Raw genomic sequence first — 24785 nt, 5'->3', positions numbered from 1 at the left:
AAGATATGGAACCAACCCAGATGCCCCTCAGTAGATGAATGGATCAAGAAAATGTGATATATATACACAATGGAATTCTGTGCCTCCATCAGAAAGAATGGCATTGCCCAATTTGTTAGGAAATGGAAAGACTTGGAAAAAATTATATTAAGTGAAGTAAGGCAGGCCCAAAGAAACATAGGTCCCATGGTTTCCCTTATTTACAATAACTAGTATATGTCTGAGACAAGCAGAAAAGGTCAGATAAGGTGATGTTAGGTGAAATGAACCCCAAGATAAGTATTCAAATGTTTTTTCTTTCTTGCTATTGTTTCTAACATATTTATAAGATGATTTCTTTGTTGCTTTGTATGTACCTCCCCCATGGTATAACCCCTGCTTTCATTGTATTTGATGTTGGTATAATTTGTGGAGGGGAAGGGGAAAAAACAAATCGTTTAAATAGGGGATACAGGTGGACCCATTGCAACAATGAGATGTACAAGTCGTTATGTTGAAAACGAACTTTACAACTTTGGGGGGGGGTAAGAAGGTAAGGAGGGCAGGGGGGTTGGGGGGTGGGAAGATGGTAAGGGATGAGAAGGGGAAACAAAGGTGGAGGCTACAATGCTTGATAAGAAATGTACTCATTACCTTGCCCATGTAATTGTAACCCCTCTGTATGGTATTTTCACAATAATTAAAAAAAAAGAGTCTCCTGGACTTTCTTGCCTTGCCTTGTAAGTATGATATTTAGATCTCAGCCTCCTGAGTAGTTACAATTAGAGCACTAGCTACCAGTATCTGGCCTTGTTTGGTATTATTGAGAGGAGGAATTATTAGATAGGGTGACAGAATGACTATTGGGATAAATAGAAAGAGGAAAGTAAAAAAAAAATTGGGGGGGGGGTAGGAAATGTATAAAACATTTAATTTACCTTTCTTGGTCATTTTTTTTTTTAGGTCTGACCTACTGTGCCTCTGAACTTTAGTTTTAAGTTCTCTCATATCCACTTTAAGGTGTAAGTTTCTTCTGTTATATGGAAACATTGATAGCTTAATCTTCTGCATCAAATGCTACCCACAGGCCAATCCTAAAATAGGTATGAGGTTTTGCGTTGTAAAATATTAACATTTTATTTCTCAGGCAGGTTTTTTAACTGATATATTTATTTCATACCTTATCAATATATACTTTCAACAAATTCATAAGGGTTTCAGCTACGAACTTTAAAATCATTTGCCTGCTTCACTTTGGAATTTATTCCTGCCCTCATTAAAATTGTGAACCTTGCCAGGCCTGGTGGCACATGTCTTTAATCCCAGTCCTGAGGAGGATCTCCAGGGTAATGGATTAAATTGCAAGACTCTGTTTGAAAAAAAAAAAACAGAGCAGAATGAAATTCTATGTTTGCAACCCCTGCATCAAAAGCAAACAAACTGAGGTGAAATAAACAAGAGGAAAAGATAGTTGGAGTTTCTTTTGGAAACAGATTATCTCGGCAGTAAAGCTGGGAACATTATTCTCTGGACAGATGGCAAAAGGTGGCAAAGTGGATCCAACCAGGCCTGACGTAGTTTGTGAAGTGATTGCCTCTTAATAAAATCCCATGCTTGATGGTTGTACGTCATGCGATGTACTAGGAATACTGGTTACATAAAATGGGGGTGGTGGTGGTAGGGAGAGAGGGGCCCAGAGGGGAAATCTGTGCTTCCTGAGTGTTCTTCAGACAATCCGTGCTGGTGTGGTTGATCAGCAGGAACTCAGGAGGAGGCGTGAAGATGGGTGAACAAAGACCAACGCAGACACCAGCCTCCCAGCTGCCCTTGGCATGTTGTTGCTAGGAGAGAGCCCAGTGCAGGCCCAGCTCCCCGGGGCATGGGCCAGCGGTGACACATCTGGCTGCCGTGGACCTGCGTCACCTGGGCTTTGCTCTTCTGGGTAAACACGGCAAAGCGGAAGGCGGACGTCACCCATTTGCCAGCCTGTGTGTTTCAACCCAGTAAAGAAAATTGAACGAGCATGAAAAACGGTCATTCTGCTCTTTAAAAAAAGAAGAAAAACAAACCCCCCAAAACAAATGGGGGTGGGGTGGGGGGAAAGGAAGGTGAATAGACCCAGAGCAGGCCATTCAAAAACCCAGCCCTCAGTTTCATCTCTGCGTTTGATTGAAAGATTCTGAAGGCCAAGTCTGTTCCGAATCCATTGTTTTGGTGGCAACATCAAAAATAGCCTTGGAGGAGCTGTGCGGTGGCCATGGAGATTAATCTTCCCTCAGGAGCTCAGCTGCTCCCGGCCTTCCCTCTCAAAGGAAGGTTCCTCTCCCTGCCTGGGGATTCCCACAGAATGGTTTTCTATACAGGCTGCCTCAAGGCCTCTTTGGCTGCTCATCTGTTCCTTTCAGTGTTCTAGAAAACCTCGTCAGGCACTGCCACTGTACCTGCAGCTCAGAAGTGTGGGTTCAGATTCCAGAGCGTTCAGTGATCATTTGTCCACAAATGGACTGAAATGTATCTGAATGTTACTTATAGTACCCAGCTACATCCTAATCTCTGTGTTGGGCATGGCTAATATACGTGTGTGTGTGTGTGTGTGTGTGTATGTGTGTGTGCCGGTGTCGGGGCTTCATGCTCTTCATTGGTTGTTTTGCTCAAGGCTGGTGCTTTACCACTTGAGCCATACTTCCACTTCTGGCTTTTTGCTGAGTCTCACAAAGTGATTCTCCGATCTTAGCCTCCTGAATAGTTAGGACTGAAGGCACAAACCACCAGCACAAAGAACTAAAATAGGTAGTATTTCAAGATTAGCAGAACATACAGCTTGGGGTGGTAATCAAATACATACATCGGTTAATATATACTTTCTCCCCCCTTTTGTTATTTAAGTAGTCGTACAAAGGAGTCACCATTTAAAGGGGTTTATGAGGACAATATATCTTGATCAGGGTCACCCACCCTCCCCCACCCACCTCTTCCTTCGCCTTCCTTCATTTTGTAGGATATACACTGGATTCTCGTCTTCTCCTTAAGGTACATTTTCAAACAGGTTTTCAAAACAAGGGAACTGGACCTAGACTCAAATCACTCTATATGTGTGTATGTGTGTGTGTGTATGTGTGTGTGTGTGTGTGTGTGTGTAGCAGTGAACAGTCTGAGAGCCCTGTGGCCCTGTGACTCTAGGGCAGAAGGAAAAGAATGACACGCGGAGGCATGGCTGGACAGCAGAGAATTTCCTCTGTGTTATCTATGAAAAAAAACCCAGCCAGTTCTTTATGGGTTCTAAGCAGAGATGATAGAGTGAGAATTGTGTTTAAGAAGATAAGTCTGGCGGCAGGAGGGATCGGGGCTGGGAAGAGGCCAGATGGGCGGGAGGAGCAGGAGGTTCAGAACATGAAGCTGGATGGGTACGTGGCCAGCATTCCTTTACCCTCACTTCACTCCAGACCCAGTTCACGTGCACATCTGCGTCCATCTGCGTCCTCTGGACTCCTTTTTCCTTGCGTGTAGGAATGTGGACGTACTTGCTCTTGGATTCCTGGGTCCTTGGGTCACATATGGAGGCCTAACATATGTTATATTTAAAAAGTAGCTCTCTTCCACAGGCTTAACGGAGCATGGCGCGTGGGGAGCCAGTGACCCACGCCTATAACCCCAGCTGTTCAGCAGCTGAGATCTGAGGACCGCAGTTCAAAGCCAGCCAAGGCAGAAAAGTCTGTGAGACTCTCTCCAATAAAACTGCTCAGGAAAAGCCAGAAGTGGCGCTGTGGCTCAAGTGGTAGAGCAGTATAGCCATGAGCAAAAGAAGCTCAGGCATAGCGCCCAGGCCCTGAGTTCAAGCCTCATTATGGCAACAAACAAATGAGCAAAAACACTAGTAGGCTGGAAACGTGGTGATAGTGGTAGTGCAGCAGCCTAGTGAGCAAGCTAAGCAAGTAAGCAAACACTGGTCAAAGTGCCTGGGCCAAATTTGGATACATGGCTATAAGTTGGTTACTGTTAATTTAAACGATTAAAAATTGATAGCTAGAGAAATACTTCAAAAATTTGGTGTGTTACTCTTTTGACTGTGTGTGTGTGGGGGGGGGGGGGGCTGTGGGCGTGTCTAGATGACTCTTGAATGACTAGAAGCTTGAAGACTGTGTTGGAGGTAAAGACCTGAATGCCTCCTAGGTGCTATCTGAAAACAACTGTGTAAGGCAGCTTCCGGATGCTTAGTTTCCCTCTGTCCGTCCGTCCATCTGTCGGTCCCTCTGTCCGTCCGTCCATCTGTCGGTCTCTCTGTAATGCAATTTCCTCTGCACCTCAGGCAAACAGATATACCCAGTGAGGTACAGTGCTTGTACCTCACCTAAGTGGATTTGTTTCACAGAAAGGAAGAACCATCTTCCAGTGTTTCGTTTTTTTAAACCAGAATCAAGGGGAACATTTCTCATACCTTCTCAGGCCACGCCTTCCGGTCCCCGTGGGTTTAGACTTGAGAAGAGACTGGCTATAAATAGCCCTGACCCTGCTCGCACTTGATCCTTAGATTAAGATTAGCCTCCCTGAAGCGAAGAGGGCACACCAGGACGCTCCAGTGGGAAGCAGTCAACCTCAGCCAGACACACAGCCGTCTCATGCAAAGAATATTTTAGATGACCTATTTCCAGGGAAAAATAAATCCCAACCTTCTCATTGTAAGAGGAACAGCCCTAGTGATTTTTATAAATGGAGGCTCTTTTTGCAAGGGGAAAGTTGGGATGGATGAAAGCAGAGGGGAGCAGCACAGGATTAAGGAAGATCACTTAGCTGCCATGTTCTGGGTTCCCAGCTCTTCCCAGGATGCGTTGGAGATGAGCAGAACTGGACAGGTGCTGAGCCGTCCAGCACCGCTTAGCCTCTTTGGGTACAGTGTGTGTCTGCCATCACACGGAATAAAGATGCCTGACTTGCCCATTTTGCTGAAAGTTTCCTGTGAAGAGAAAATTAGGCCATACGTGCCAGTGATAAGTGTGACATAATAATAATATTAAAAATAATTGTGGCTCACACCTCCAATCCTTGCTACTCAGGAGGCTGAGATCTGAGATTGAGGTTCAAAGCCAGCCCAGGCAGAAAAGTCCCTGTGAAATTCTTATCTCTAGTAAACCACTGGAAAACTGGAAGTGGTGCTGTGGTTCAAAGTGGTAGAGCGCTAGCCTTGAGCAAAAGAGCTCAGGACAGCTCCCAGGCCCTGAGTTTAAGCCCCATAATAACAACAAAAAGTGTAATAAATACAGAGCAGCGGTTTCTGACCAGGTACTGTTCTAAGCATTTCGTTGTTTGCTAGGATCACCTTTCTTATGAGGTAGAACCTGTGGCTATGTCTATCTTTTAGGTGAGGAAACAGCCACAGATTGCTTAAGGTTGGCGCCAGGGCTTGAAGCCCTGCGATCTAGCTCTTCTTGAATCCTTATGGTATGGGGATGTTGAGAGAGGCTATAGACTTATTTTTGTGGTACTGGAGTTTGAACTGAGGGCTTCATCCTTCCTAGAGAGTCTTGTAACTAAAACAGAAGATCAGGATTTGAATCTTGGCCTCCTGGGCTGTGTAATGCACAAAGCCTCTTAACAGACTAAATAATTTGTTCGTCCATAAGTGGAGAGGGATGCTAATACTTAGCTCTTAGATGTTAGGTAAGGTTAAATAAGACAACATGGGAGGCGACAGTGTGTGGTGGTACGTAGCTGTCATTCCAGGCTCATGGGGGCGCGTGGGGGGTGGGTGTAGAAGGATGATAGAAGGTTTGTGTGGCACGTTTCAGTTGGTATCGGATGACCTGCAGGTGGGAAAGGACGAGAAGGACAGGCAGCTAGGACAGGGGTTTGGAGAATTTGAATGTTCCATGTACATTTCAGTGAGTGGATATACAATGTATTGGGGCCCATGTGCCATTCGCCTTTTGTTTGGTATTTGTTCTTTTAGGGGAGCCTGAATTCAAGTACATTGGGAATATGCATGGAAATGAGGCGGTTGGACGGGAGCTGCTCATTTTCTTGGCCCAGTACCTGTGCAACGAATACCAGAAGGGGAATGAGACCATTGTCAACCTGATCCACAACACTCGAATTCACATCATGCCTTCCCTGAACCCCGATGGTTTTGAGAAGGCGGCCTCCCAGGTGAGTATGGGCAGGCTGAACTGGACACGCTTTCTTCATTGTTTCAGATGATAGTACTTACGTTTATCTTACAGACATCCATCGAACGCAACGCCTTCACACAAAGCTTTTAAGAGAGAGATAATGCTCATTATTCAATATTGACTGTAAGGGATGAACATTTCTTCAATGGAGGTTTATTAGTTAATACTTTTAATAATGCTTGGTTTGTAGTATTAAGTAAATGTCATTTATTGATCCACATTTGTCACTAGGCAAATTTCCTTAAAAAATCATAATCTTCAAGTACAGAAAATACTGCCATGCCCTGATACCCTGCTGTATCTGGATTATTTGGAGCTGTAGCGCCCTCTACTGAATATAAGGAAGAATAACTCATGGCCAGACCATTGTTTAATGATTGGTTTTATAAATTAAAAAAAAAAAAAGAATAGAAACAACTACATCTCTGAACTAAAAATAATCTTGTATATTCTATCTATTAGGCTGGAATTGGATAGCTTTTGCTATTATTTGCAATCTGAAATAATTTTTAGACTGAAATAGTAATTTTTTATTCACAGGACCAAAGCCCTGTAAGTTTGGCATTGTAAGGAACCAAGATAGAGAACTTTTTAAAATAAATAATAGGATTTCAAAAAACCATGAGAGAAAAATTCTAGTAAGATAAAATTGAATTATTCAATATTTTAAGGTCATGTTGACAAGGGTAAATGGGAGAAAAATTTATCGTTTCAATTTTCTGTCATATTAAGTTTTTTCTCTCATAATAGTCTGAGGTATATAAGCTCACATGATTTAGAAAATATGGTAATTTAATTTACCTCAGAGATTTGGTATAATTTAAAAGCAAAATAAGACAACTTATAAAGTAAAACTGAATAGCATGGAAATTCGTTGATTTTTTATTTTAGACTGTTCTATTAAGGAAGAATTTAAGATTATTTCTGGTGGTACTGGGGTTTGAACTCTGCGTCTTGTGCTTGCTAGGCAGGCACTTTATCCATTAAGGTATACCTTCAGTCCAAATGAAAGGTTTAGATTAAAGAATACGAAGTCTTTTGGTCTACAGGATATATGTGTGTGTGTGTGTGTGTGTGTATATATATATATATATATATATATATATATATATAAAACTTCATTATTTAATTTTTGTTTTGTCTGTGGTGCAGTTTGAACTCTGGGCTTGAGTTGTCCCTGAGCACTTCAGCCCAAGGCTAGTGCTCTATCACTTGAGACACAGTGCCACTTCTGGTGGTTAATTGTAGATAAGAGTCTTCATGGACTTTCCTGCCCAGGCTGGCTTTGAACCTGGATCCTCAGATCTCAGCCTCCTGAGTAGCTAGCATTATAGGTGTGATCCACCGGCACTCCGCTACATTATATATATATATATTTACTGATACATAAAGTCATAAGAATTACACATCTTTATGGGATACAATGGTTTCTTCCTTCCTTCCCCTTATATTCTCCAGTCTGGGGATTGAACCCAGGGCCTCACACATGGGAGGCAAGTGCTCTGCCCTTGAGCCATATCCCCAGCAACACACATAACATTTAATCATCGTCTTAATGAGTTATCATTTTCCTTTGGTGAAAACATTCAGAATTCCTTTTTCTAGATTTTAAAAATGTAATCTTCATATTTTCCAATGAAGATTATGAGATACATTTAATGCATAAAAATGCCAAGTTCATTTTAAGTTTCAAATCTCTTTGTTTTGTTTTGAAGTTGTGGAACTGGGGTTTGAACTGAGGGCTTCAGCCTTCCTAGGAAATCTTTCAACTAAAACAGAAGACCAGGATTTGAATCCCGGCCTGATGGGCTATGTAGCACACAAAGCCTCTTAACAGTCTGGACAGTTTGTTCATCTATAAATGGAAAGGGATAATAATATTTACTTTTAGATGTTAAGTAAGGATTAACTAATCTAGAGACAGTGAATATTTTAAATAACCTATTCCTAAATGAATATATATTGACTTTTTTGCAATCTGAGAGATATTTTAAATGCGAATACATAAAATACTGTTCATTGAAAGTATTTTCAAGATACAAACACTTTAAACCTGCTGTTTTCGTGTTTTTAATCAGAAAAATAATGAAATATCATTATGGGAATGAACTGTTAAATTATTTTTTAAGGCATTAATGGTGACCTTACATAGAGATAGTGACAATCATAACAAATAACTGATTTGTTTTTTAGCCTGGTGAGCTCAAGGACTGGTTTGTGGGTCGAAGCAATGTCCAGGGCATAGATCTGAACCGGAACTTTCCAGATCTGGATAGAATTGTTTATGTTAATGAGAAAGAAGGAGGACCCAATAATCATCTGTTGAAAAATCTGAAGAAGATTGTGGACCAAAACACAAAGGTAGAGGAGCGTGTGCAGTTGGGTTGGAGTGTCATCTAAGGAGTGCATCCTGGTAGCTTGTACCACAAAGAAGCAGGTGTAACAGCCATAAGGCAATTACCTGGGTGGATTCCAGCTCAGGCTGGAGGAGCTGGGCTTGGAGAGCAGCCTTTGCTCCTTAGGACCGGGCATGGCTGGGGAGTTGGAGTTAGGGATGGGCGCAGGAAGGGAGAATCCGGCTGTGGGTTGGAGAAAGTCGCCAGGTTCCTCCCAGCATCCTTTATCAGCTCATGTGATCAGAGTTTCCTGCAGCATTGCACTGTGCTGGAATTTGTCATCTTTTTTCCAGAACTTTCTCTGCCTTCACTTTCTTCACAAAACTCCACAATCTTCCACCTCTCTTCTGCTGCTCAGTTTCTTTCCCTTCGTGTTCTGTCCTGGCCTTTGTCCTTTATCTTATTTCCTGGTTTCTATCTCTCCTGAACTTTGAATAGCAGACATAACACAAGTTTTCTCAGCCATGATCTCCTCATTCAAGACCTTCTAGGAGTTTGATTTTCGTGTTTTACTTTTACACGGGTCCCCTTCTTTGTGGGGCCTGGGACTGGAAACTCCACTGTCCACTCTTGTTTCATTTGTCTAGTCATTAAAGGCTTTGAGTTGTCCTTTTCTGTCACCCACCCAACCACTCACCCCAGGAGTCAGTTCCTACATCTCAGGGATTTGGCCCCTGTGATATCTCCCATCTTCTGTAAACTCTGTAAACTCATCCTATGCCTTTCTTGGAGACACCAAGTCTCCTTCTCTGACTGGTGCAGTGTCCTATTGGTCTCCTTCACACACAAGTCTTTGCTGTTTTGCTGAAAGTTCTTACTGGTTCTCCAGTACTCAGAGGATAAAGTGACAATTCGGTTTGGCAGCGTGGTGTGATGGCTAAGCATAGCGATGCTAGATATGGCCACCTTAGATCAAATCTTGTTCCATTGGGAGGTTAGTTCACATCCGTGTGCTCAGCCTCTTCACCTGGATATGGAGATCAATGGCAGCTTTGCAGGGTACTTACAAGAATGCAGGGAGATAAAACATACAAAGGCCCTGGAGGTTAGGACCCAAAACAATTACTGCTGTGTCAGCACATCTCAGTACTCTGTGTTAGGTACTTTGGGGCAAGAGGGACACCAAACATCTGGTGTGCCTTCAGCCTATGACTGCTTTTAGTTACTTGAGAGGACAGGGAGCCCTGGAGGAGGCCAGGGGTGGGGGATGCCCGTGGACCCCAGCGTTCAGTTCCTTCTCTGTCCGTCTGAGCAGCTCTGCCCTGCCAGGTCGACTATGTCAGGTATTGATGGCACCTAGGGGCCTTGGGTTCCTTTTCTCCACCAAATACAGAGTTCTGGGGCGGGGAAATGGGAGCAGACAAAGTTTGTTTGAAAGTGAGAATAAGGCACCAGGAAAGGAGTCGATGGAGGTTGGTTTAACCCCCAACTGGGACTCTCAGCTGGGAGGGCTTCCTTGTGCTATATGAAGTCCTGTCCAGGGGGAGCAGGCCCACGCAGGGTCTTCAGGAAGAGAAAAAGGTGTTGTCTCCCCTGGACATGGCCTCTCCCTTTCAGCCTGGTCTTTCCCTTTCTGTCTGTCCTCAGTACCTTTCTTAAGTGAGAGCCCAGAATGTACTGTTCCTCCATGTTATTATAGTTCTGAGTTATTTGAATGTTGCTCTGTTCATGGGAGCTGAGGCCTCCTTCAGCCCTTAAGTTGGCTATGGTTACTCATACACTTATTTATTTATTTATTCATTTATTGATCCCTCATGGGGCTTGAACTCTGGGCTTGGGTGCTGTCCCTGTACTCTTCAGCTCAAAGTGAGCGCTCTACCGCTTGAGCCACAGCGCCACCTCCAGTTTTCTGGTGGTTAATTGGCAATAAGAGTCTCCTGGAGTTTCCTGCCTGGGCTGGTTTTGAACTGTGATCCTCAGATTTCAGCCTCCTGAGTAGCTAGCATTATAAGTGTGAGTCACCGGCTGACTCATACATTCTTATCATTCCTTTTTGCTCCAAAGGTACCATTTTCTAATCATTTTTGCCTTCCTAGGACTTGCTGTTCAAATGGTCAGAATGGTCTTTCCTTTCTTTCCATGTTGCTTTCTCTGTGTAATCTATATATTATATAATATATATATATATATATATATATATTATATTTTGACTTGAAATCAGCCAAACTCTAGAGATGTTATATATTTTTGGTCCCCAGAAACAGTATAGAACACGTCTCCAGTGAAAGCTTTGCTTCTCAGCAGAGGTATATAGACTTTGAGAGTCTTCCTAGTGGCTGTTAAAATCCCCTCTCAGAAAACTATCAAGGTCTTGGCTTGAGAGGAATTCTTTGGTAGGCATTTCTTCCCTCTCTTGTTTTGTTTCCAAGATACAGAGGACCACAACTCATTCCAGAGACTTCCCATGAATTCTTGAAACTTTTGGTCTTTGTTTTAACATTGAAGATGACCATTCCAAGATTATTTTTCATTAGGTACTCTGAAAGAGACCCGGTTGAATTTCTTTTATAAGGACAGTGGCTGAAACTTCTGAAAGACAATGGAAAAATTGGAAATAAAAACTTGCCACAGATTTGAATCACCAGGGAAGACATTTCTTGTTCTGTGGTCTCTTTCCTCTGTATCTTACCTGTAACTATTATTTGAAAAGATGTTTGAGCTATGACAGCTAAGTTGGTATTTGTAAGTCACCTGCATGTTTATTTTCAAGCTACAAAAGAGAAAAAGTAGCGTCCCACCAAAGTTGAACTTTTAAGGAAACATGATTGAAACTTTTTTTATTAAGTTTGAGAAAGATAGACAGACCTACAGACATGGGAAGGCTACTGTTACCAAAACAACCACAAAATGTTTGAATTATGAACAATTTCTACTTTTGTTTAAAAAACACCTTTTCTATCAAAGGATCAAGCAGTGATTATCCAATTGACAATCCTTTCAATCTGCAATCTTTACTACAGCTTGCTCCTGAAACCAAGGCTGTGATTCACTGGATTATGGACATTCCCTTTGTGCTTTCTGCCAATCTCCACGGAGGAGACCTGGTGGCCAATTACCCGTATGATGAGACTCGCAGCGGTGGGTATTTGTTCCTGGTGGCATCGGGGAGGAAGAGCTGCTCTGGTTTTCTCTAGCTAGTTGGAGCTACGCTTTAGGCAAAGCAGGCTTGAGCGAGAGTGTCGGTTTTGGTGGAGGTTTTGTTGCGCTAGGAATTTTCCTCTTTTTCATCTGTTGTCTGACCTTGGAAGAGGAAGCGCTTTGTCAACACAGGATGATCACTGTCAAGAAACCTCGGGATTTGAAGAGAGCCTGGTTAAATTACATTGCTAAGTACACTTTGAGATTTTTGTGGCTTATCAATAGCTAGGAAAGATTTAGGCCGGGAATACTTTATACTGCATGAATAATCACAATAATTATTTACATGAATATTTTATAATACATAAATACGTATAATTACAATAGTTATATATGAATATTTTTATTGTACATGAATTGTAATACAAATAAAATTTAATAAAATACATAATAATGTAATAAGTATAAAAATATAATACAAATAAATGATTTACTTTTATAGAGAAAAAACTTCTAAAATAGAATGCTAAATAATTGTGAGGGTGGCTCATAGGGTAGGGGCTGTAGGATTGGTACAGGTCCATTTTAAATTTAAATTAATTTTCTTCCTCTTGTTTTTTAAAATTGGTTCTGGTGCTTGAACTCAGGACTTGGGCACTGTCCCTGAGCATTTTTTTTACTCAAGGCTAGTGCTCTACCATTTGTGCTACAGTTCTACTTCTGGCTTATTTTGGTGGTTAATTGGAGATAAGTCTTACAGATTTTCCTCTCTCGACTGTCTTCAAACCTAGATCCTCAGATCTCAGTTTCCTGTGTAGCTTGTGTTACAAGTGGGAGCTACTAGTGCACAAACTACTTTATTCTTTTTTGAGGAGTGGGTACTGGGATTTGAACTCAGGTCCTCACTCTTGCTAGGCAAATGTTGTACCACTTGATCTATGCCTTCAGACCTTTTGAGTTTTTTAGTTATTCAGATTGAGTCCAATGCTTTTTCTTTTTTGGCCTGGGCCAGTCTGAGACCATTATTATCCTTCCCATGTTCCTGAGATTTGAAATGTGAACCACCATTCCCAGCTTATTTGCTAAGATGGCACCTCATTAACTTTTTGTTCTTGCTGATCTTGAATCACAATCCTCTTATCTCTGCCTCCCAAGTAGCTGGGGCTATAGTGTGCACTACTTCACCTGGCCCAAGTCCTTTTTTTTTTTTTTGGGGTCTGGTCGTGAGGCCTGAACTCTGGGCCTGGGCGCTGTCCTTCAGCTCTCCAGCTCAAGGCTAGAGCTCTACTACTTGAGCCACAGTGCCATTTCCAGCTTTTTTCTTTTTCTTATGTGGTGCTGAGGAATCGAATCCAGGGCCTCATGCATGCAAGGCAAGCGCTCTACCACTGAGCCACCTTCCCAGCCCCAATACATTTCTTTTTGAAATGTCGCCTCTTCATTTTCTCCCAGTTATTTTTCCCTCCTGATCCCCTCCCCTACGAGCTGTCTAGCTCATTTTCAACATAGTGTCTAATGAGAATCACCGCTGCATTGGTTCACCTTTGTTCTACCATTTCTGTGTTCCCCTTCCCCACCCCCAAACAGATAAACTTACACACAAGACAAAAGGTACAGAAATAAAAAACTGCAAAAAAGGAGAAAAAAAATGAAACACAAAAGCAAACTAACAAAAAACCACTTGTTTCTATTTCTTAGAGTTCGTTTTAACAAACATCATATTTTATGATCCAATGCCCATAGCTATTGAGCCTTTGTGATCATCTCCTAAAAATACCCTCCCTTGGTCTCACTGTGTGAATGTCTACAGTCCTGCATCATTCATCATGTCCAAGTGTAAATTTTTTTGTCTTTTACCATCCAGTGTGTTTACTTGCAGATTTATAGGCGCATTCAAGTTACCACAAATTAAGGAACCCATAATGCAGTTGTTTTGTACTTAAACTTCAGCCCTTTTGCCTAGTAAGAAAGCCAAAACCAAGATGAGCAATGCTCAGCACCCAGTCCCTCTTCAGAACACTCACTGTGCTCTTTGGTCTCTGGTCTTCAGTCTCTGGTCTTGTCTCTTAGGCAGTGCTCATGAATACAGCTCCTGTCCTGACGATGCCGTCTTCCAAAGCTTGGCTCGTGCGTACTCTTCCTTCAACCCCGCCATGTCTGACCCCAATCGGCAGCCCTGTCGCAAGAATGACGATGACAGTAGCTTTATCGACGGGACAACCAATGGTGGTGCTTGGTACAGCGTACCTGGTGGTGAGTTTCCATCCTGGTGGTTTCCTTAGCGTTATCGTTGGATTTTCACCTAGAGAATCTTAATCCATCTTGAAGAAGTAGACTAAATCTTCAGTTCTTCCAATGTAAGCTCCTTTTCAGTTTCCATTACCATTCTGTGAAAAGCATAGTTTGTTAGCATAAGTTAGTGAGGAAATTCAATAGGATATTTCCATATATGTGTATATCATGTACTCTGATAAAACTCACTGTCTCTTACTCGTTCTTAACTCTCTTAAAGTTAATTTTCTTCATGCGTAAATACAACATGTAATTTCACTTTTACTGATTTAAAAAATAATTGAGAAGTGCTGGGTGCTGGTGGCTCACGCCTGTCATCCTAGCTACTCAGGAGGCTGAGATCTGAGAGTCACAATTCAAAGCCAGCCTGGGCAGGTAAGTCCATGAGACTCCTATCTTTTTATTAACTGCCCCCAAAAGCCAAAGTAGAGCACTAGTGTTGAGCAAAACAGTTCAAGGACAGAACCCAGGCCTGAGTTCAAGCCCAGGGACTGGCACACACACTAGGACACACACACACACACACACACACACACACTGACACACACACACACACACACACACACACACACACACACACACACACACTGACACACAATTGAGATGTTAATTCAAGACATATAGAAAACTGTAGAAGTTTCTTGGGAAAATAAATTGAGTATTGTTAATTACCCTCTGTGTCAAGCTCAGGCAACGGGCAATAAGGTAGCACCTTGATTAAAGTTAGTGCTACTTTTATCATAGACAAATGAATGTTTTAGCAGACAGTATATATTATACCTGTATGTTGGCACACACCTTTTTATTATGTTTTTAAATGGTGGAAGAGGGGACTCTTTAATGTGAACAACAGTAATACGTACTAATCAGGTGGGTTGTTGTGTTGCTGGTGATTTGGGCACTAGTTTGGACAGGCCAAACGAAATGTCAGGCACGGTACAAATGGTGGCCAGCTTTACTTACGGACGCAGCAGCAGCAGCAGTAGTAGCAGCAGCAGCCCAGCCCAGCCCAGCCCCGCCCAGCCCAGCCCGGCTCAGCAGTGCTCTGTTCACCAGCCCATTGCGCCCAGTCCCCTAGAGGTGAAAGTAGCATCTGGCTAAGTACTGGCCTCAAGGCTACTACGGAGATAGCGCATGCATACATGAGTCAAAGTTACCTGAATACGCTGAGCCAGCTGAACCACAGTTCTTGGGAAGTGCAGGCCCACAGACCTGTGCAAGTTACTGTGAAGGAGTCTGACTTCCTCCATTGACCCTGTAAGGTGTTTGAAGGCTGACAGCCATGTGCAGAACAGAAGCGGGAGAAAACCACTTCCAGTGAAGACTGCTCTCTCCACATAGCATCTATCTATCTATCTATCTATCTATCTATCTATCTATCTATCTATCTATCTATCTATCTATCTATCCATCCATCCAATCATCTATTCATCTAATCATCTATTTATCTCTCTCTCCCTCCTTCTCTCTCTTTCTCTCCCTGTTTACCCATCTAACCATCTATCTATTCTATCTATCCTACTTTGGTGCCGTTCTGGGGCTTGAACTCAACACTGTCCCTGCTCCAGGCTAGTGCTCTACCATTTGTGCCACAGCTTCACTTCCAGCTATTTTTTTGGGGGGTGGTTAATTGGAGATTAACTACCTATAGTCTATACAATATGAAGTAATAATCTATCTAAGTAAAACACTGATGGTTAGAATATTACAACAGCACCCTCTACTGATGTGAATCAGGTTCAGGTTCAAGTTGTTCCAGATGCAGAATCAACTCCTTGGTGCAATTGGAAGCTTTTTTTGTGTGATCTTGGGGCTTGAACTGTAGGCCTGGGCTCTGTCCCTGAGCTTTTGTGCTCGAGGCTAGTGCTCTACCACGTGAGCTACAGCTTTTTGTGGTTAATTGGAGATAAGAGTCTCATGTACTTTCCTGCCCAGGCTGACTTAGAATTGTGATCCTTAGATCTCAGCCTCAGTAGGTAGGATTACAGGTGTGAGCCACCAGTGCCTGGCTTGCAGCACGTTTTAATGATTATATCCTGCATGTGGTAGGTACTCAGTGATTATTGAACTAATATACAATATAATGCCAGGTGACTCTAACTTCTTCCCAGATGGCAAAGCAGGCTTAGAGGGATGTGCATTTATTTCTGTAATAGGCCAGAGCATGGAGCTTTTCACCTTGTCTTTTGGAAGCAGTGGATGGCACCCACTTTTGCATGCATCCTGTATCAGCAGTGCATTAAGCTAAGTGGCTGCGTAAAACCCTGAGAGAGTTTGTGCTATTGTGGTAATGATCTCCCCGGTATCTTTTCCAATCCCCACATGGTAGGCGATTTCCCTAGGCTCTTGGCAATGCTGTGTCTTTTAAGCTTTCAGTTTGTCAGAATGGCCCCAGTGGAGTCTTGGTGACCCTAGGCATTCATGGCTCTCCACTGGGTGCTTTGGCAGGAATGCAAGACTTCAATTACCTCAGCAGCAACTGTTTTGAGATCACCGTGGAGCTCAGCTGCGAAAAGTTCCCTCCTGAAGAGACTCTGAAGAGCTACTGGGAGGACAACAAGAACTCCCTCATCAGCTACCTTGAGCAGGTCAGCACAGCGTCCGGCAGCAAATGATGGCTACAGGAGCAGCTGAACCTGTGCCGAATCTCCTAGAGGAGTCCCTGTAGTGGTTCTTTTAGGCTTTCATTTGTGGTAGTTCATGGTTCAGGACTATTCACCGACCACGCTGTGGAGTTGTGCAGAAGTGAGGCAGATCATGTTTCACACATACATACATATATGAAATATGTTAATATACAATGTGTTAATATATAAGTAATATGCACTATATTAATATACAATATTATGTAATTATATATTTATAACATAATATTTTATGTTGTAATATGTGTTATATATAATACAGCATAGTATATAATATATTATAATCATAATATTAACATGTAGTATATAATCTTTTATAAAATATATTAATATATTATGTAAATATTGTATTACATAATATAACATGATTATATAGTATATAGAATAATATATAACAAAATACATAATATAATAATGCTAAGCAGTATAATATAATATGTAGCATAATATCCATATAATATAATAATAATGTTATGTGAGGGAGATGCTCAGACCCTCTTAAGTCTGAGAGGTGTCCCAGGCAGTCAACAGGGTAGCTAGGGTATGAAGTATAAGGCAAGGTCACATGAGTATAGGACCACCCCCTGAGTATATGCGGAAATTGCATGGCCCATGTATTTCACGGGACTCCTCCTACCCTCGGTGGAATCCCAGGTGCTACCATAATGACAGCTAAGATTGATGGGGCTCTTCACCATTTCCCATGCATGTACCTCCGTGCATTAATTGTGCATCCAACCCTCAGTTTGAAGGAAGTTATCATCTATTCCCATCTTTTTTTTTTCTTGTGCTGGGGATTGAACTCAGGGCCTTGTGTATGCTAGGCCAGTGATCACCCACTGAGCCGCATCATCACCACCATCATCTGTGAAGTGAAGGTAAAGGTTCTGAGACACAGATCACTCTGGATCACTATGAGAGTCATTCATGTATCCATTCTAGTAGGGGAAAATAATATTATACACACACACACATACACAATATAGTAACAATAATGCTAAGCAAGGATGATGTTAAGACCTGACAATCTGTCAAAAGAAAGTACTAGACCCACACAGACTGGCAGGCCCCTGCCACCTCCATCCCTGTACAGCATGTAGATTGGCACCAGGATAGTGGTGGTGAGCTGAACTGAAGACTCCATTCTTTCAGAATGTCAGTAACTCATGCCTGTAATCCTGGTCACTTAGGAGGCTGAGCTCTGAGGATCAAGGTTCAAAGCCAGCTTGGTCAGACAAATCCAAGAGACTCTTTCCTCAGATGAAGCAGAAAAAAGCCAAAAGTCATGAAGTAGAGCTGAGGATCAAGTGGTAGAGTGCGAGCCTTGAGCAATGAGTTGAAATCCCAGTACTGGTGTGTGCACGCATGCACGCACATGTGTGTCTGTGTGTGCACGTGTGCACACAAATGACACATTCGTTACCTGGAGGACTTGTACCTGACTATTTATACTAAAGTGGTGGGGTGATGTCGATTTATGTGCCACAGACAGGTCAACACTAATTTGTTAAATTAATTTGTTGAATAAATGCTATAAAACACTTAGCTATCTACATACATAGCAGCACCTTTTAATACAGACATGTAAAACCAATTCTTGTTTCTTTCTTTTTTTTTAATTTTTATTTTTTGAGAACATACTGTACAGAGGGGTTACAATTACATGGGCAAGATAATGAGTACATTTCTTATCAAGCATTGCAGCCTCCTCCTTTGTTTACCCTTTACATCCCTTCCCAGCCTCCCCCCCCCCCCGCCCCCCTACCAAATCCTCACCCCACCCCCCACCCCCCCCCACCCCCGCACCAAAGTTGTAAAGTTCGTTTTGGACATGACAACTTGCACTTCTCATTGTTCAATTCTTGTTTCTTAAGATGAGTAGAATGGCTTAGGACGGAGTTTCATACGTCAGATATACATGTGACCCTCACCACAGAGTGCTGCCATGGGACAAGTACCCCAGTGTCTGAGCTCAGCTCCACAGCAGGTTTCAGACTGTGGTTCCTGTTATGCAAACAACATTCTTCCTGAGCAAAGTCTTAGCATAGCTGGCCACCTTCACCCTGGCCCAACCTCGGTGCGAGAGCTCATGCCATGTCTCCTCCTCCGAGGGCTCTGTGTAGAGAGGTCTTCCAAGAGCAAAGTTCACTGTGCTTTCAGGTAGAGGAAGTAAAATGGAGTCCCATTGGCACCGTAGAGATCAGAGAATGCCTCTTTAACACATTGCTTTACGTTTTGTAAACAAAAGTTAGCTGGGTATGGTGGCACACACCTGTTAATCCCACTGCTTGAGAAAAGAAGGCAGATGGTTAACTACAGGAGCAATGAGAAGACACAGAAGAGGCCTTGATTGTAGCCAGGGGCCTTCAGAAGACCGAGAAAGGCTTGTATGAACTGTCTAAAAGATGGACCATCGCTGATGCCAGTAAGATCAGGACCCTGAGCAACAGTTCAAAAACAGGTTCGGCTGCTGCTGAAGTTGCCTCTTTGTTCTTGAGAACAAATTCCAGAAGAACCAAAGGCAGACACAAATTGGTGCTGTCAGAGGGAGAGGAGAGTGTTTGTCCTGTCTGTGGTGGTGGGCGTGCATCTGGTCCACCTGAATAGAAACAGGACTGTGGTGGGATTATTATTGTCATTCAGAAGTGAACGACATGGACTCAAGACAGGGCATGCGTGGTCAGAAGGTCCCTTCTCATTTGTCCATGTGAGAAAAAGGCTGAGGAAAGAGTTTGCCATCATTTCGTTGTTCATTTGCGCACAGGATGGGGGATGTGTGGCTTCTTGCTATGAAATAAGGAGTCACTTGACCGAAAACATTTTCAGCCATCTTAGATACAAATGTCTTGGTTGTTCTTGCCTTTCGCAGATACATCGAGGAGTGAAAGGGTTTGTCCGCGACCTTCAAGGTAACCCGATTGCCAATGCAACCATCTCAGTGGAAGGAATAGACCATGACGTCACCTCGGGTGGGTGTTCTAGACACAAGCACAGCTGTGAGCCATCATAACAGTTGTATTTCCTATATTCTTCTAAGCCCAAAGCCTCCTATCCTTTGGCCCTGTCTCCAACTCAGCTTTGATTTAGGTTAAGTTTGGTTTGTGGGAGGTCAGGGTGGCTGCTGCATGTGCAGCAGGAGGACAGCAGGTGGCGCCCTTTCCCTATGGCTACGGCAGCAGGTGGTGCTTTGTAGTTGTTCAGGCACAGGCAGAATTCCCTGTATTCAACTACATGACTTGGAATTCTTATACATTTTGTCCTGTCTGTCTGTCTGTCTGTCTATCTATCTATCTATCTATCTATCTATCTATCTATCTATCTATCTATCTATCTAGGAGTTGAATAATGTCTCCATTATTCAGAGGAATCTGGATACCATGAGATCAAAGTTATGATGGTTAGTTCTTTTTAGACTTAAAGAACCAATATTCATTTTTCTCAGTTTGGGGAATAGGATGTCTTTTCCTGGAAAGTCTATTTACTGCTGTTAAACATCTCTGCAGCTCATTTCAGCTTCACGGTCTCTTCGGGACATCTTTCACCATTAATAACAACAGTAATGTTTTCCTAGCCAGAAACTTTTTTTTTTTTTTACAGTATTTCTAGACCTTATAGTTAATTACCGCTTAAACTTATTTTCTGAAATGCTAATGCTCTATGTCATTATCTCTTTCCTGACTACCATATTTGTAGCTTAAAAAAAGAAAACCTTTGACCAGTTGTTTTCTAATGTTTCACTCATTCATTTGTCCAACAAGTATTTATCAAATCTCCCTGAGCTCCAGCATGTCTTCCAGCTGGTGTTCCAGAATCTATGTCAAGACAGTATTTCCTTCACAGGGAAGGGCAGGGGGTTTTTCTCCCTTCTGCCACAGGAAACCTATTCTCTGTTGGTCCTATGTGCCATATAAATAACCTGTCCTTTGTATTCCATGATGTGAAAATTTAAGGGAAATCAAAGCTAAGGAATAACTAGGTAGAAAGGAATGAAATCCGAGGCCTGTGCTCTAGGGCGCTCCAACTTTCTGAGGGCAAAAAGGAAAACTAATATGGAGGTAACAAGAAGGAACTAACCTGGGGTTGGAGCTGTGGCTCAGGTTTTACAGTGCCAGCAATGAAGGAGAGCAAGTGTCAGATACTGAGATCAAGTTCTGGTCTTGGATAATAAAAGTAAAGGAACTAGTATGGAGGTGGGGCTCAAGTGGTAGAGCGCCGGCCTTGAGTGAGAATGTGAATGTGAAACTCTTGAGTAAAAGGCTCAGAACTGGTCCCAAAAAAACAAGGAAAAGTAGAATTAGCAACGGAAGGAAGGAAATGAGGTGTGCTGTTCGGGAAGGCTGGGGGTGTTTTCAGGGGGAGGGAGCAATACAAGGTGTCAAGAAGGTGACCTTGTGAGTTAATCCTCAGATTCAGTAGCATGGTGGAGAGTAGGAGCCCAGTTGGAGTCCAAGGGATGGGTGGGGCGGGTAGGAAGATGGGTATTGGGATAGAGAATCTTGACAGATCTTTCCAGAAGGCTTTCTGTGGCGCACAGAAAGTACGGGGGAGGAAGGGCTTCTGCCTTCAGTAGAATAGACTGTGCAGAACCTCGAGAGAGTGGAGTGGTGAGGAAGGAGGAGGAGGAGGAGGGGGAGGAGGAGGAGGGGGGGGAGGAGGGGGAGGAGGAGGGGGAGGCGGCATCAGGAAAGACGGGAGAAAGAGTGGCGCGTCCGCTCGTCAGAGCACGGCCCCGTTCCCATTCAGACATTATCCTTGGACATTATCCAAGGCGGGTGGCTGTCAGTGTGTGAGGACACAGGAAGCACAGCGGATGAGCGTGAGCGGGTAAGAGGGGGTGGGGGGGGGGGGAGAAAGAGGTTGAATCACAGCTCTGCTGAAGAATTCCCTGGAAAACTCGTTGAAGATGCAGCTTCTAGAAGGTACCTTGGAGCCATGTATTCTGGGTCTTTAGAAGTCTTTGTGAGATGATGATCTAGATTTTTACACCATCGGATCTTCACCTGATGAGAATACCCAGGTGTTTTGAACCCGCTACGTAGGGGCTCAGTGCATCTTTTTACCTGTGTATGCCCCTGGCATGATTACATGATCTATGGTCCTAGCAGGTTTAGCATTAATTTCTATCAAATAGCTCTAAGAAATGAGGTCTGGAGAGAAAGCTTCACAGTCTTTTTTTCATAATGTCATTGGATTTTTTCCCCCTACACATGCACTTTAAAAGTAGAGACTCAAGGACAGAGAGCTGACTGAACTTGTGCCTCAGTTTCTCCTCTCAGGTAGGCCATAGAGAGATGCCGCACATTGGTGGGGATGGAGGGCAGGTGTAGCCAAAGCTCTCCATCTCCAGACTCATCCATGGCACAGACAACAGCAGCAGAGTGTAACTCTGTGCCTGGCCCGTCCCTGCATAGACTCAGAGACTGCACAGCTGCACCGGCTGCATTCTGTGCACAGGGTCACGTCCTGTCCATCGTTCTGTCCCCTGCATTCTGTCTCTGAGCAGCGGCGTTTCTCACACCGTCTCCTCCAGTGGCAGCGCACTGTCCAGCAGTGCTACCTCTTTGTATCTTCTCTATAGTGGCATCTGGCCAAGGACGGCCACCCAGGGCTGTGCCCGTGCGCGCGCGCATCTAGGCTCAAGGCTACAGGCAGTGCGCCCTAACGTAGCACATCATACAAGACTCGAGGTCGCTGATATGTGGAACTGGCTGAATGCTAGTCCTTGGCAAGTGCAGGCCCAGAGCCTTCCGAGATTACAGCCTGGGAAACCCAACGTACTGCGTGCACCCTTCACAGCTAGTATAGTGGATGTTCCTTAGATGACATAATCAGACAGTTCATATATTGTGTCTGCCTGTGGGGTGAAGTTCTGTTACTGTTATCTTACAGCCAAGGATGGTGATTACTGGAGATTGCTTGTACCTGGAAACTATAAACTTACAGCCTCGGCTCCAGGCTATCTAGCAACCACAAAGAAAGTGGCAGTTCCTTACAGCCCTGCAGTTGGGGTAAGTGATCATCATGATAGCTAAGGATTATCATCATAATTAAACTAATGCTAACTCAGCACTTACCATTGTCCAAGCATATTTAAATGACTTTGATGTGATCATCATAATAACCTTATCCCAGAGGTTCTGTCATTATCCACACTTAGATAGAAACCCAAGGCCTGGCTGTGTTAAGTGGCTTCCCTGAAATCACCCAAGGTCTCATTAGGGTGATTTAATCCAGGTGGTGTGGGTATTAAAATCCGGAATTCAATGTGAGCAAATGAAGATGGGAGACAAGTAGCTCCAAGGACAGGAGGTAGAAGGGGCAGCTATTTTGTTCTTCTGTCTTTCTAGCCTGACCTAGCCCCAGGCAAGAATGATCACCTTCCAAAACAACCAGGGGTCCAGGCGGCCGGGCCGGGAGCCTTTCACTCCATGGAATGGGGTCTGAGGAGGGTCAGGAGCGGGGCGCATAGGGTCAGCTCTGTGGCAGGTGTGTGTGTGGATTCTCTAGAGACGTGATGAAGACGCTGGGTGAAGCAGCAGAGGGTGGTTTAGATTTCTGCCAGACTCTCTTGAACTCTGCTCTGGAAAGCAGAGTCTGTGGATTGGGGCACCAGGTTCCCCTGTGCTCTTCCTCAGCTCAAGAGCTCAAGGCTGACAGGAAGTCCTCACCAGACACTCAGAGGCAGAAAAGGAGTTATAAGCTGAGTGCTGGTGGCTCACATCTGTAGCCTCAGCTGCTCAGGAGGCTGAGATCTGAGGATCGTGTTGCAATTAATTCAGTTAACTGGTCAAAAGCCAGAGGTGGAGCTATGGCCCAAGTGGTAGAGTGCCAGCCTTGAGCGAAAAAAGCTAAGCAAACATATGAAGCCCTGAGTTTAAGTCCTGGATTCCCACCACCACCCCAAACACACAATAAAAAAGAAATGGAAATGTAGGTTATACCTTTTCATGAGAGGAAAGAGGCCAGGGCAGCAGATTTTGCAGAACTCTTATCTGTCTTTAAAGCTATTATTAGTTCAAACCACATTCAGATATGATGGCTTTTGATATTTTCCTGTGCATGTATATTTTGTTTATATTTGCAAGAAATTTTTAAAAAATCGATTTTAATTCAATCAAGGTCGTCTGGATTGCGCTCATTACATCACCTATAAAACTTATTTTAAAATTTTATATGCAGTTTGATAGCAGTGTTACCAATTTTCTCCTTCAGGTTGATTTTGAACTGGAGTCGTTTTCAGAAAGGAAAGAAGAGGAGAAAGAAGAGTTGATGGAGTGGTGGAAAATGATGTCAGAAACTTTAAATTTTTAAAGAAGCTTCTAATTAGCTTCTTTTCACCTCTCATCTATCTCATGTAGTATGATGTAATGTGGCCACTTTATTTTAGATTTTGTGCAGTTCATATTTAACATTGATTTATTTTTTAATCGTTAAATATTAATAAACAGTACTTAAATAGACTCTTAGGTAGAAATATAAGAAACGGATCTATTTTATTCTTCTGCAGAGCATTCATTTTCCTACACAGAGGACTGTAGAAAAATCCTAAGTAGTTCTGGCAACTTAATGCACTATTCCGGGTGTTATTTACAATGCCGAACTTTTTGAGTCATTCTAGTTTTCACAATGAATTAGTGAAGCTCTTCATGTCACTTGGTCAATGCTGCATAATGAATGCCATTGATAAAATCAACAGATCCAGCTTGGAGTTGTGAGCGCTCTCCTGCAAGAATTAAATAGTGGAGTATCAATTGCCATTTGTCTCTTGTGCTGGTGAGCTGTGTAAGCATGTTCCTGTTACTGCATTTCTGATGGGAAGACAATGTCCACGTGTAACAAGAGATGTTACGAAACGAAAGGAAGTTGACTTCGTGCTTGTAATTATAAGGGCAATATTGTTATTACTATTTAGCCTGTTAATACTCCTTCAGAGTGTAGGGCTTCCTTGGTAGATTGGCCTAGAACTGCATTCTGAATTAATAAAGGTTAAAAAATATCCATGGTGTACATTTCAATTCTCTGTGGTGTTTGGTCAAAGAACGATGGTTTTGGTGATTATGGTGGGTGAAGGTTCTGATTCCATGGATCATATGGGTCATATCTTGTGGACACAGACTTTAAACAAATTCATATACAATTAATATGTGATTATACATTGTGCTGCGTAAAATGAAAGAGTATGGAGAGAGAAAAAAACAGAACAAGTTAAGAGTAGACCAGATGAGGAGAGG

At 43.0% G+C, this 24785-nt stretch overlaps 1 protein-coding gene across 1 annotated transcript in view; it reads left to right on the top strand.

Moving 5' to 3' along the window:
* Cpe (carboxypeptidase E) overlaps window positions 1-24550 on the top strand; it is a 71274-nt gene extending 46724 nt beyond the window's left edge. The window contains exons 2-9 of the mRNA XM_042700200.1: window positions 5924-6120; window positions 8337-8504; window positions 11500-11617; window positions 13688-13870; window positions 16358-16497; window positions 19424-19523; window positions 22444-22562; window positions 23767-24550. Coding sequence (XP_042556134.1) covers window positions 5924-6120; window positions 8337-8504; window positions 11500-11617; window positions 13688-13870; window positions 16358-16497; window positions 19424-19523; window positions 22444-22562; window positions 23767-23865 — 1124 coding nt within the window. The 3' untranslated portion in view covers window positions 23866-24550. The remainder of the gene's footprint in view (window positions 1-5923; window positions 6121-8336; window positions 8505-11499; window positions 11618-13687; window positions 13871-16357; window positions 16498-19423; window positions 19524-22443; window positions 22563-23766) is intronic.
* The last annotated feature ends 235 nt before the right edge of the window (window positions 24551-24785 follow it).

Source organism: Dipodomys spectabilis, unplaced genomic scaffold (genome assembly GCF_019054845.1).
Source record: "Dipodomys spectabilis isolate Male_0828 unplaced genomic scaffold, ASM1905484v1 ptg000009l, whole genome shotgun sequence".
Classification (NCBI taxonomy): Eukaryota; Metazoa; Chordata; class Mammalia; order Rodentia; family Heteromyidae; genus Dipodomys; species Dipodomys spectabilis.
This window is presented reverse-complemented; position numbering and strand designations above follow the sequence as displayed.